The sequence below is a fragment of the Acanthopagrus latus genome, chromosome 14 (assembly GCF_904848185.1).
Source record: "Acanthopagrus latus isolate v.2019 chromosome 14, fAcaLat1.1, whole genome shotgun sequence".
NCBI classification, from domain to species: domain Eukaryota; kingdom Metazoa; phylum Chordata; class Actinopteri; order Spariformes; family Sparidae; genus Acanthopagrus; species Acanthopagrus latus.
This window is the reverse complement of record NC_051052.1, coordinates 3,425,634-3,440,193: the sequence shown is the minus strand read 5'-3', so window position 1 is coordinate 3,440,193 and position 14,560 is coordinate 3,425,634. Positions and strand designations below refer to the sequence as shown.

Genomic DNA, 14,560 nt, shown 5'->3' with positions numbered 1-14,560 from the left:
ACACACGACAGAGAACGGCGCTGGGAGAAGGGACTAAGGTCTGCTGCTGTGCCCTACAGGGCCCAACAGACAGGCCTGGGTGATGGAATGTCTCTCCTTCCAGCCTTGCTTCCTCTGCCGTTTTCTGAAATTGTTTGCTATCTGGCTGCAAAAACTCCTCCAGAGAGAGAAGCAGACATGAAAAGGATTGCAAACGATGAACAGAGATCTGATGGATAAACACAGCAAGGAACAAATGCCAGCTAGAAAACAGAGATTAGGGGAAGAAGTTGTGAGATTGATGTTGTTTGGAGTTGTATGAAGAAACACAAACACATCTACAAATACCTTCCTGTTTTGTGAAAGAACGCATTAGCCATCTTGGCTGCAATGTGTTTGTGACTCTGCATTCTGAAAGGGCATTATGCTAATGCACTGACCTCTAGATGTGGATGTGTTTACCAGCCTGAAAGGGCTTTTCCTATTCTCTCTTCACTTCTCTCAGGCACACAGTCTCCTGGCATATTAATTAAATGTGAAAAGCTACCAAAATGGAGGGGAACATCCCTGATTTACCTGTTGCTGATGTCTAGTCATAGCCTTTGGAATTCCAAATGTCAACTTTTGTAAGAACTAACATCTGATGAAGCTTTTTTTTTTTTTTTTTTTTTTTTTTTAAATCTCTCCTAATTCATGCACTCATTCACACAATGGCAATATGAAGGATTTGGATTTTCTCTGTAAATACTTAACCAAAAGCAGAACAGTCACTAAGTGAAACTTCCTTACTAGGTGTAGTTTTATTGAATCCTTTTCAACAAACATGAGTCAAAGTCAAGTTTCAGCCTCCTCAGCATTTCTCCAGGCCCATTGGGAAAGTGTGTGCTGAGCTTTGCTAAAGCAACAGCGGCTGGGCAGGTGAGCTAGAGTTACCGTGAGCTTGTGTTTGTTTTGGGATCAGCTCAAGCAATATTCACAAGTCCGAGCAAACCTTATCTATGCCACATACAAGAACATTTTTCTTGGGGAAAATATACACGGCATTTCTATTGAGTGTGTTCAAGACATACAACACTCAACCTTGCACTAACTTTATTTTTCTGTCTACTTACCTTGTCCCTACCTTTTTTTGTGTGTGTCAACTGATTTCTAATTCCGTTTGGAAACAGGACCGACCTTTGGGCCAGTACAGTGTCATGTATTTTTATCTTGCTGTAATGATTCACTGCTGTTGATTAAAAAAAAGTGTGGCTTTTCTGTGTATGAACACTGTATTGATCTCTGTATAAAAATGTGAAAACTGGGTTGTTATCATCTAATTTCTTCATCTGTGCGTTGACAAAGCTACATGAGAAAACAGAAAAAATTATTGTATCCTATTCTGTTGTCTGATTGTGTATTCTTACTGCATGAAGCTTTGTCTCAACCCACACCACCTTCAGTGTCTCTAGATGATTTGTCATGCTCTTTCAGAAGCAGAGGTCCAATGTTAACACCCTCTTCTTCTCTTTCTCTTCTTCCATTCTGTCCCGCCATCTGCAGAGACCTGCGCCGTGAACAATGGTGGCTGCGACAGGACATGTAAAGACACTGCCACTGGGGTGCGCTGCAGCTGCCCTGTAGGTTTCACCCTGCAGCCTGACGGAAAGACCTGCAAAGGTCAGTAAATACATAAAAGTGTGGGAATATACATGTGTGAGGCCAGTTGTACGGGTCAATGATGCACTGCTTCTGTTCACTGAGCACACTGTATATGCACCTGAGACTGCTATGACTGGTATCTGAGTGATCCAGAGCCAAACCCCAACCCCACCATCCCCTTCACCTCCGACTGCACAGAGCACCGGTCACGGTCACTGCTAATGTTGCCGCTTGTTGTTGATTTTACCGCTGAGCATTTCTCCACTTCCGACTGCCCGCTGGTGACGTCAATGAAGGTGTTCCAAGGAGAAGGCAGCCACAGCATTGGCCTAAACATCCCAAACATGTTATTGTGGAGTTTTTGCTTTCCTCTAAACTAACAGCCCCACTGAATGAGGCTGAACTGTGGGTTCAAAGTGAGTCTAACACAGGCAGATAGGCCTTATTCTTTTCAGGGCTGGATGATGCAGCAGCCTTCTGATTACAGTTTATGATTTGTAAAAAAAAGAAAACAAGGAAAAAAAAGAAAAAGAAGAAAAGTATTAACTCATCAATAATTATTTCATAATAACTGTTAATACAGTCAGATGTCATACGTACTGTCTCTTGGCTGAGGGTAGGCCTGGGTGATATGGCTAATGAATCTATCATGATAGTGAAGTTTCATATCGACCTATAACGATAATTACTGATGACCTCTCCTCTTTTCATAATTGGTGAGAAAAGGTCCAATGTAACTTCTTTATTTTAAAATTAACCACTTCATCGAGGCATGTACATTAAGATCATGTTATCATGTTACATCAATGAAAAACACACAAATACAATCGCACAAATAAATAGAAATAGTAACATACACAGGAGGTTTTCACTTTCTGGCAGCACTCACTTTCTCACTGTAGTGGTAATGGTTTGTGCTCGAGTTTTTCTTGTGTTTGGTTTGTAAAATACTCAGCCAGCAGCATAGCAGATTGTCAGCCGTAGTTGCCCCGGTGTACTTACCGACCACTTTGGGTGGCGCAGCTGCAGTGTCTTTTGGCTCATAAGTAGAGCAAACAGGCCGAGTAGTGCGGCAGTGTAACTAACCCGGACACACTTCAGCGGGGAAAAGGGCTCCTGGGGATAAGTGACCCCGAGAGGAGCAGCAGAGGACTGGAAAAGAGAATTAAGTGTTTTTGCCGGCACTGCTGCAGCTTGTAGGCTGCCGTATCAGACTGCAAAGAATAAGAGGCACTACTAATCTGTGAGTAAATAGTTTTACAGGCAGAGCATGGTTTGTCTTGTGAGAACTGTCCAAAGTAATTCCTCTAGGCTTGTGCGAGAGAAACCGTGCCTCAGCTGGAAAGTGGACGTGAAGGGCTGCAATGTGTGGGACAGTTTCCCAGCAGACCTCAGTCTGTACAGGAAGTCACAGAAACACTCTCATCCTGTTAGTCCAAAGTGTCCAATTGATTTAAATGTCGTCAGACACATTTATCAGTCTGTACACAGTCTTCAGTTTTTTGTTAATCATGACACCACAGATAAAACTCTACACTGTGATTTGTGCTCATGGATCAACCTCCATTTTACATCAGTTCTCACGTAAATCAGCTTCATATCAGTTTGCTGCTGTTTATAAATCATCTGAGCAGACTTGTCCCTCTCAGACTACATTAATACATGGAATATATTAAAAGGAGAGATATATAAAAGACAAAAGTATACATCATTGATCAGTCAGATAAAGCATTCATACTTTTACAGGCCAATTTTAGTTAGTCCAATGTTAATGTAGGCAACAAATATTGTACTGTAGCTTATAGAATGAATCTGGGCTATTTGGTAACACAGCAACAGAACTTTCAACTTTCTTTCAACAGAACTAGCACAGTGCCAGTAGGAAGTATGTATTCCTATAGAAAAGTGGGAGGTTAAGTAGCTTTTTCATGGATGGCCAAATGAGGCTGTGTTTGAAAGTGGGACGTCAGGGATATTTAGGTTTGTTGTAAAATCCGATATTCCAGGGTGTAATTGGCCGTTTTTGACTATTTTTGATTTTGCCATTATATTTCACCCTAAAAACTATTTACTTGGTGTTTTTATTTTCAGCACAACCTCACATGTGTGACTGTACAGTTATTATTATTTTTTTTTTAATTTTGACATACTGTATTAACACAATGGACCTAAAATCACAAAAAAAAAATCCATACAATCCAAGTAGAAAGTTAAATTTTTTTACTGTGAAAACCATAAATATGTTTAACAAACCATTTTTTATTACTTACAATGCAAATATAAATTGTTGTTTGCTAAATATGTGCATACATTTTAAAAATTCACAAAGTTAGATATTTACATTTAAATGCAGGCAATGGTCAGGTCTGCCTGAGCTCCTTCCAGCTGAATGAAGAGCTGCACTGCCTGCTCCACATTCAGCAGTCTCCTCATTGTTTTGACTCATTAAACAAAAAAATGTTACATAACACACTAACTACACACTCCAAACACGCTAAATGTCACAAATCTCTCAACTCTCAGTATCGCTGGCTGTCTCTACACCAACCGTCATTGCCTGTCATTCATTCCGCCTCCGTCCCTCCCACAACTTCCCGTTTCTCTACAACCAAACTTGCTGCTTGGACACTTTCGTGACAAAAGCCCGTTTTTTACCGTTTCTTCCTGCACCAGACACAAAGCAATCGTGATGGCAATGTTTGCGAAAAAGCGTGGCGGACATTATTTACCCTAAGTCCGGTTTTGGACCTGCCAGTGCGTCCGTCGACTCGGGAGGTGGGCCGTGTGGGATAGCGGCTAGCAGCTAGCTACACACAAACATCCACAGATTCCGATTCCACTTTGTTGACCGCGCGTCACTGGAGCTCCTCAGACCGGAACAGACTTGGTCTCGTTTAGTCTCATTAATCCACAACAGTCAGTTTAGATGCACAGAACAAACCGCCAGCAAAATCCCGGTCCAGCTTGCGCCGCTGCAGGTATAAATCTGCTTGTTTCTTAAGCTATGTCGTGGGTTTGAGCTCTGCAGTGATTGGCTCTGGTGGCCAGTGCTCGTGGAATTTGTAAAGCATTTATGAAATAATTTATTAACGGTATCATTGCCGTCCAAACAAATCTGATGTGGCACACCCAAGCAGCAGCCATGTTGAAACTCTCAGGTCAGTCTGATCCTGATCTGCAGAGATATTTGAGGAACACACACACACACACACACACACACACACAGATCCCTTGCTTTTATAGAGAGATAGATAAATAAGATAACAATCTCCATTTCAACAACAAATAAATCAGGTCTTGTATCAGGCGATAGCCAGGCGTTTACAGTGCCTGGCTCCAAAAACTGCAGCTGCCTTGATCCAGTGAGATGACTGTTGCCCACGTGCCTATGACATCAGAGCAGGTTGGGACACACTCCGCTGTTGTTGTCAGTTGCATGCCAATGGTGCAACCAAACTATACACCTGATAAATGATTGGCTGTTCACGTGTTACTTGTAGCACTCTCCATTATCAAGGTATATGATAGGCCAGGGAGTATTTGCTTTGTGCTTTCGGTTGGTTTCCATAGTATCGTTCATGAATATGAGATGAATTTCAGTCTGACCAGAAACTTAAAATCAAATGAGCATACGTCCAATGGAAGAGTTGTTGATTCCTGTGATTTCTCCTCCTGGTCAAACAAAGTGCAAGAGGTAAGGGGCAAAATGTACCATCTTGGTTACCTTACCTCATAGTAGCCTCGGATAAACTTTTGACTACATTATCTCATAGAATGAGGACTGTGAATTTGACCCCCCATAAACTCAATTTGAAGGGCATTAGAAATGGATTTGATGGCATATGTTAAAGTAGGAATTATTACAGCTATCATTTGAGTATTGTTTTAAGACTGACTTGAAAATTACTTAAAGAGCCTGTCCTTAAACCAAACGATAGGATTTTGCATTTTTGTTCTTTTGTATGACTTTGATGTAATGACTTCACATTGGTGTGTACTGGTTGATATGAAGAGTTCTCCAGTGTGTTGTACAGTGGATATTCTCTGAGCCATGCTTCTTGGGCAAAAAGGAAAATTAAGTTCTACGTTCTTCTGCCACATGTAGATGTGTGGTAGTCAATGGTATCTCAATAGACAGATAGATGGAGCAGCTAGGCACAACTCTACATGTGACAGACATGGACAGGGAGATACGAGAGTTGTCATAGCAACCCGGGTGCAGGTCATGTGACAGCGACATGACTCTGGGCACCTCTTCTAAACTGTATAATACTATGTGTGTGTATGTGTGTTGTGCAGTATGTGTGTCTGTGAATTGAGTGTCAGGCAGTTTGAGAATGTTGCATGTCGGTGTGTGAAATTCTGGGGCCAGAGCTGTCTCAGGCCTGTCAGGCAGACGGCACGTCAGCAAACTTTGAAATGTTTGAACAGTGAGGCCCTCACTGGCCTCTCTCTCTCTCTCTCTCTCTCTCTCTCTCTCTCTCTCACTCTCTCTCTCTCTCTCTCTCTCTCTCTCAGTGGCATATACACTCACACAGACAGCACCATCCAGCTGCAGATAAATAAAAAGCAGCTTACCAGCAAACTTACTCATCGAAAAGACAGGACTAATCAGTCAGTTCTTAGTTTCAGGCTCTGTGCATAATGCATGAATACATATTTAACATAACCATCATGTTAGTGAGGTCTGGCTGGCTGCATTTTTTGTATGAACTTGATATACACCGTATTTATTGTTTTTGAATCAGAAAATAACATTAAAATGTGAGTTTACAGTTGTCCAGTGTAGTTGATAAAAAAAAAGAAATGACGCAAACAACAAAATGCTTTAAAAGGACACAGAGGTGTTATCACTGTTGAAAAATGAATTATTTCAATGATTTGACAAAGCTCTGGTTAAAGTTTGGTTAGGTACGCACAATAACAATTTGGTTAAAGGTTCCATACTGGAGAAAGTAAGATTTTCAAGTCAGTTTTATTTATGAAGCAGGGGTCTGTGCTTTAAAGATATTGTGAATCCTACAAACTGCCCAATTCACAGGGAAATATAACCTGCCTGTATTCATCTGCACTTTAAAAGAGCTGTTAGTTCTTCCGGAGAGCTGAGATGTCACGACTCACCCCTCATTGTCGTGAACACAGGCAGAGCTGATGTTTAACTCTGTTAAGCAGTGCTTGCTCATGCCCCTTAAAACTGACCTATCAGAGCAGATTGGGCTTTTTGGGTAGGGGGCTTTGGGAGAGGTTGAATACAGGTGCTGCAGCAATCTGACAGTTTGACAAAAATGTGTTCACTGAGTATGAATGCATGTAGACATTTTCTAGTAGACACCCAAAATAAAAACCTAAAAATAAGCATAACATAGGCCATTTAAGTTGAGGGAAAGATTATGTTTTAGGTGAGAGTAAGTAGTTAAGATAAAGGGACCTTCATTCAGTCCCTCCCAGCACTTTCTGTGATGTAGTATGCTTGCTTATCACAGGAAGTAATATGAAATGACTCTTTACATTAAGGTAGTAGCCTAGTGAGAACAGGGTGTCGGGGGAATCACTTTTTTCTCTTTTTCATCAGACTGCAAGTTGCCACAGTTTTTGCAAGTTCCCGCAATTTCATCTCATAAAATTGCATAAATATCCTGCATATTCCATCACATTTTTTTAAGAAAACGTGTCGCATAATCAAGGATTTTTGCCTGCAACAATCACAAAAAAACTCTGCATTTTTCTGGAATGACTGTTCATTGTCATGGTCACAATAAGAAACACTTGGCTATCACACAGCTGAGAAGCAAGTGGAGCAAGTGTGATGTTTTTCGACTCACCCATCTACGCTAGACTCCTCCCTATGAGGACTAAAGACATCTACTGACTGGGGCCCTTGCTGAAATAAATAATGCTGTTGCTTTTCATGGGAGGAAGGTATGTTATAAAAATGTTCACGAGGCCATCCATTTGGCTCTTGTAGCCCTTCTATCAGCATTGTCTGCTGACAGGCGGGTAACAATGCAATTGCACATTGGGAGAATGTCTGGTCTGCTGGTCTGATGTCAGGTTCGAGCCCAGCAGCTTGTACAAACACTTCCACTCTGTCTCTCCAGGTGATTTGTGGTCCTGACAGAACCCAGCATTTACAGTGGTGGAAAGATGAAAAGCTCCCCCTCTCCTTTTTTGCGGCCTGAGTTGAGTGGGGAAGATGGATAGGAGTACAGTCCAGCTGTGCCCCGCCCACATAATTTGGCTGTGATCAGCCCCCGGGCTTCATAAATCCCTGAGTGGGGATCAGTGCTGAGGGGAGCTGAGAGACACAGAGCAGCAGCACACATCAATCAGTATCCATCACCTGGGCACCGAGCTGGAACACACACTCATACAAACTTTACACATACAGTACACACACACACACACACACACACACACACACACACACACACACACACACACACACACACACACACACACACAGTGTACTTGATGTGAGACACCCTGCACTATTACTGCTGCAGTTTGTAACTCAGCTAGACTTAGACCAGGGTGTACAGTGCTCATAAATTGAGAACACCCATAGGTGTCTCAGGAGAGGTTTGCCTTGGCAAAGTGCGAAATTACATGTGCGTATGAAGACACAGTAGCTGAAGGGGGTCGGAAAGAGCCAGCATGTAAGTAGGTAGAGGTTAGGGTTTATCAGGTGGTGACTAAATGAATTAATGTTTTAAGAATACAGTTATTTTAAGCAAAACCATAATCTTCTCCTAAACCTAACCAAATAGTTGTGGTGCCTTTTATTTTGAAACTGTAACTTGCTAACTCGATCACGGAATGAGACCGTGCTGTCAGTGATGAGTTTGTCTATTGCATAAAAACTCTGAGCAAATCAACAACATCAGGCAAGCATTACACTGCTTCTCATATGGCTCCCAGTGGAGTGTTAAGCCGCATAGAGGACAGAACAAAACAGCACCACAAACACAATGTCACAGAGACGAGCCCAGTGGTGACAGCTCTATTCCCTGAGCCACTGTCCTGCCCCTGTCCTATGTCCCTGGATTCATTTGGCCACTATCAACTATATATGCGTCATGTCACTGTTATCCACTATGTTTACACATCAGTTCTAGTTTTAAATATTAGCACCATCTTTTGCCCAGAGACTGTTTCTCTCTATTAGAGTGAGTTTGTGCTTTAGTTCTTTCTTTCTTTTCTTTATTGCAGGGTCAACAGCTTTCAATAAATTCCCAGTCTTTCCTGTATCCTTAGCAACAGCATGCACAGGTTGTCCAAGAGTTAGCTAATCAATATTTCTTGCAGGAGCAGTTGTGAGTGCATGCATATGTGGGTGTGTGACGACTCTGGTGGCACATGTAATCACAGTCGTGTTAGCACTGTATTGTAGTGTACAGACTGCAGTATAATTGCTGACATTTAGCAGTTTACCGAACGTAGTAGTTAGCGGCAAGATAAGTGCCACGCTGTGAGGTGGTCTCATCTAATGTGCCACTAAATTGCTTGATTGAGACAGACAGCCCTCTCTCAACCTCTCCCTCGCTCCCTGTCTGTGTCTACCTCACTTTAAAGCCAAGGGGATGTGCCCTGTCGTGCCTGTCTATCATAATCATTTCAATATAAACTATGTAGGGCATGTTTAAAACCCACCAGTCCTATAAACGCCCTTTCATCTATGCTGACAGACAAGGCGGTTCAGCCTCTCACAATGACAGACACGCCAACCCGAAGAAGTGTTTCATCGCAGGGCTCTCGTGCCGACAGCGGAGCAAGGGAGGGAGAGAGAGAGAGCAAGAGAGATGGATGGATGGAAAGGGGGAAAAGATTTTTTTTTTGAACTGTTTCCAGATGTTTGATTAGTAGGTACACACTGGAGGCTGGATGAGTAACTGTATTTGTGTGTTTGTGTATGTGTGTATGTGTATTTGTATGTGCATGGTGTCTGTGGGTTAATTCACACACATTCAGGTTGGATGTTTAGTCTGTATTTTGTGCACGTCAAGCTCATTTGAGGTTCGATAAGCATGCACTTGTGTGGTTGTGCGTCTGTGGATAACGTGTGGTCGGTCTACTCTTCTGTAAAGTACACAGTGTATACTGGCACCTGAAACACGTCCCCACTGGCCTGCATTCCTCCTCTACCTGAAAAGACCTGAACAGATGCACTCTAACACAAACTAAATCAGATCACATGAAGAGAAGACATTATCAGAATAGACCCCATTAACTCTCTTTAGTGTCGTGCTTTTTTGCATTTCCAGTAATTCCTCAGGGAATAATGCATGGATCTTAATGAAAAAAAAAAATGTGTGGCTGATATTGGATTTGATTGTGTCTGCTATTCTAGTGTTATATGCTCAAAATATCTTTTCATTGCTTGCTTTTACAATACACTAACTTAAACAACAACAACAACAATGACTTAAATAAGTAAGGGATAATGCCTGACGAGGTGTCCAGAATCAGGAGTTAATGGATGACGCAAAGTTTTAGTTTCCCTGGTAATGCCTGAGGGTTTGACTAATACCTGGAACAATCATTACCTGCCCGTAAGATTCTTAAGCAACGGAAATGTTGTTCACACCTCCAGTAAATAGGACGGACCATAGATACGACTTGGCAACAGGAGATATTCTAGTCCGCTCAGCGATGAGCCAGAAAGCTAATGCTGTGCTAGCAAGATTCAAGTCAATAACGTTGCAGTTGAACAGTAAATATAATTGGACAGTATGCTAGCTAACAAGACCAGCTAGCTAACAATCATGTCATTGTCCCCAAATTAATATCAATGATTGAGATTATTCTCTTTAGAGGGGAAGTGTACTTTTTGCAGCTTGTGTGTCACTGTCGCCACCCTGTGGTGTTCAGAGGATAAGGCACTGAAGTACTGACGGACTGCACTCAGTATTGGAAAGAAAATATTCAGATTTTTTCATGTGGATAGGCCATCTAGCGCCTTGATTTAGAACGGTGAACAGGCAATTTGACTGGAACTACTTAGTAGGTGTCCATAGATCAGGGGTTAATGGACACCCTGCTGCCAATCAAAATGGAGTATTCCCCCAGACCATGGTATAATGTTATCTAATTTCCAGGTCATTTTATGTGCAAATTAAGAATGAGTTTATTGAGCTTATCCTGTTGTGGCACTTTCTATGAAGGTTGTATTACATCTTAGTGAAGCTGCATGGAGCCCTAACATAGAAGTTGCTTCTGCCTGAATGACAATGAGCCATCCCTTTAATAGATGGACGAAGCTACAATGTCATGTATTCAAAGTCTGAAATTGACTTTTCCCCTCAGTTGTATGAGTAATGTGATTGTGATGTGCTGGTAACGCTGTAAGGGTCCAAGTATTGAACTTTATAACCATATTCTGGTAATGGACACTAGATACACAGCAGTGATGGAATGTGACTGAATGCATTTTTGAGGGATACTTAAGTATTTCCATGTTCTGCCACTTTACACCCCATTCCACTTTGGACGCAAATATTGAACTTTTTACTCTTCTATTTGACCAATGTAGTTAGTTTGCTGAGTGCATGCTGTAACATAACCAAGGCAAAAAAACAAAACACTGATTCTAAACCAGAAGAGTGTTGAATATTGGATCTGAATATCGGCTGTTATCGATAAACCCATAGTATACAGCATATACTGCTATATATAGATATGTGTGTACTTTTAGCTACTTATTGACATTGAGTATTAACTACTTAAAATCTTTGATTTACATACTATTCATATAGGTGAGTGTGTACAAACTACTCAGGTGCACTAATCCAGACCTAACCATTACCTTAACATGACTGCAGCATGGCAGGCAGCCCCTGCTCAGGCCAAACCAGGCCCAGATCACAGGCTGTTTTATTGTTGTGTAAAACTGAGAGTTTCCTTTGGCCCACATGCACCCGGGGAGTGTTTGTTATTAAACAGAATCGGGTGCTGGGGTCGTTTAATACCTGAATAAATACACGCTACCTCCCAGCCTGACGTCTGTCCTCGCCACCAGCAACACCCTACGAAGAAAACCAGCGCTCTCCAAGAAAACTAGATCCCCGGTACTCTGTCCGTAATTATTTGTAGAGGCTTGGGTTTCTGCAAATGTATTCCGTTTAATTGCTTTTTACTGCAAATATTTGGCATAACTATATTTGGTCAAATTCTCCACTCTACCACTATGTGCAGCTCGTACTCTGGAGGTATGAACTACGCATTCCTATAAGCAAGTCTAAATGTGGTTGAGGTGACAACACAAGAGTTTAATTCCTGGGCAGTTTATTTCAGCCTGTATTTTCTGTCTCAGTCAGGCAGACAGACGAGCCTCTTACAAAACAGCCGGACCCAGAGCTTGACCTCTGGATGTTGGCATCAGAGGTGAAGAGTAAGGGTTCATTCACTTCACCCCCATTGACGGCGACTGGTTTGGGCTTCAGTGCTGAACAATCAGGTCAATAGGAAGGTCTTTAACAGGCAGTTGTACCCTACAGCAGCATTAGGGTCTCTCCTGGAGTTCAGTTTCTCATTCTAAACACTGGACTCCTCAAACATAGCCCAAGGCTCACAGAGGAGCAGGCAGGGGGTGGAGGGCTTGTTTTCTTTGGCCCAGGTGGATGTAAGCAAGCTTTCTTATTTGGCCCTCAGCCTCCTCAGTGGCCCGGAACAGTGTATGTGAAGACTTCACTACCAAAATATCTACCCTGGAAGAGAAATTCATTTCCTCAAGGTTATAATTCAACAACCAGCAGATTCAATTAAAATTCCTTGTATAGGAGGCCTATTATTTGAAATACCAAAATATTGTCTTAAAATGTGTTGAAACATATTTTTCTAACCAATGCAGACTGCCTCACTGGAAGTTTCTAGTCAATATCTCACTGTCGCGATAAGTAAACATCAGAACGATGGATTACAAACTACGAAGGACGCTGTGCTCCAAGATTTTCATGATCAGCCATACACCTCTGCCACTGCTGCACTGCTACCACTTAAGCATTTCATCACTGGATTAGGATTACAAACGTCTTTCATTTCTTTTCTTGAGTGTGTGATATAGGACTGTACATTGACAATCTGTTTCATTCATCACAGCTGTGATGTACCAGCCCAGTCTCTAATGTCATATGTTACATGTAATACATGCGTTTTTATGTATTTTCAATATGCACTTCATAATCTGATTAAAAACACGAGAAGGACAGACAACATTATCTCCTTGAGCCGTCTTCTGCAATGGTTTAAAAGCACCTGGCTGGAGGGTTAGCCCTATTAACTGTCAATCTTGATGCACCCAACTCTTCATATTTGCCTTGCAGTAGGGCTTAGAAAGAAACACACATTGTTGTTCACATTCAAGGTCTGGACTTCAGCTACGTGAACATCATGACGCCAGTGTGAACGCCAAAGCCTTTAGGCTTTTGCGATACAGCGTTACTCGAACATTTCACTTGAGTTCAGTATTTTCAATTTGGGGAATGCTCGCTTGATGCAGTTTTTTGTGTCGTCACATCACTTTTTGCATAATTTATCTGCTTGAAAACAGTGTCCCGTCTTGACATAGCATGAAAGTTACCATTTTTTAATGGTTATTTATATTAGATACAATGTCATCACTAACAGTACGCTAAAAACTTCGAACATCAACATATCAAAAAGGCATCAATTCAATGCCTTTGTCAGTGTTGAAAAGACATCAAGAATGAAAGTTGACCCTGAAAGGATGTCACTTGACATCAATAGCAAGCATTATGATGACATCACAAGAACTCTCATTCAGGCTCTTGGGTCTAAGTCTTTTCAACTTTGACATCTTCTTCATGCAAAAACAGTTAAGGAATGCAAAAAAGTTGTCAAGTGACATTTAAAGGGTAGTTTCACCAACAAAACGTTAATTCAATAAAGAAATGTCACTTTTTCAATGTGCACAATAAACGTTTACATAGGACTGGGTTAATATGATATGATGTTATGTTTTCACTGAATGAACTGTAAGAATTTTCAACACATTCTTCAATTTCCACGTAACATTTTTTAAAACTTTCCTACTTTTGTAGTCCTTTATTTTGGTTATCAAATTACTTAGCATACTTATTAAATCCAATTTGGGTTAGCTTTAAAAAGGCCCCGAACACTACTAAATTAAGCTTTCTGAAACTTGCAGATTGCATGTCATATGCAGGCATTAGCAAACAGCCAGACTGTCAGTAGAGCAGTATTCAAAGTGACACACAGCTCTTGGCAAAGGATGGAACTATTGATCAACGGCGGAAGTGAGATATTGATCTTCTAGAGTAAATGTCAGAAATGGATCCCAGGAGACATCTGGTGTGTGTGTGTGTGTGCGCGCGCGTGCACGTGTGTGCATGTGTGTGTACACGGGGGTAGAAACACATGGTAGTATGTGCTAGCCTAGAGTAGTGAAAGTGACAAATGACTCCTCTCTCACAACAGCAGACAGAGATGGCGAGTGTTTGGCATTTGTGGAAAAAACATGGGAGTGAGAGACATAACATCACCATTGTGCGCGTGTATGTGTGCGCATGTTTGCCCGTTTGTGTGTATGATTTGTACTTATTTGTGTGATTGTTAGACATAAGCAGAGACAGTGTAGAGTCAGTGTAATTCAGCCTTTTTTCTCGCATCTCAGTGCTGTCCATATGCAGTACTAAGTAATGTGTTAATTAGTAGTGTCCTTATTAATGAACACCTCCGGCAAGATGGGCTCTAGCACCCCAGATGTTTGTGCATGACAACATCAAGGTGCCCATTCATGGGAACACAGTACTTACTAAAAATTGTATTCTTCCACTGCTTCCACTCTTATACAGAGAAAAGCAATTCATTAAGAAAGCCAAACTAGTGACATGGTTCTCTGGATAGTCTCTGTATCTCAGACATTTATGGTGAACAGAGGTTAAACTCTGATGACTTGTCATCT

General features: G+C 41.6%; 1 protein-coding gene across 2 annotated transcripts in view; it reads left to right on the top strand.

Annotated features, from left to right (window-relative positions):
- Positions 1–14,560, top strand: part of scube1 (signal peptide, CUB domain, EGF-like 1) — a 126,856-nt gene that overhangs the window by 79,677 nt on the left and 32,619 nt on the right. For both annotated transcript variants that reach the window (XM_037122243.1, XM_037122242.1), the window contains one exon: positions 1,522–1,638. In XM_037122243.1, coding sequence (XP_036978138.1) covers positions 1,522–1,638 — 117 coding nt within the window. The remainder of the gene's footprint in view (positions 1–1,521; positions 1,639–14,560) is intronic.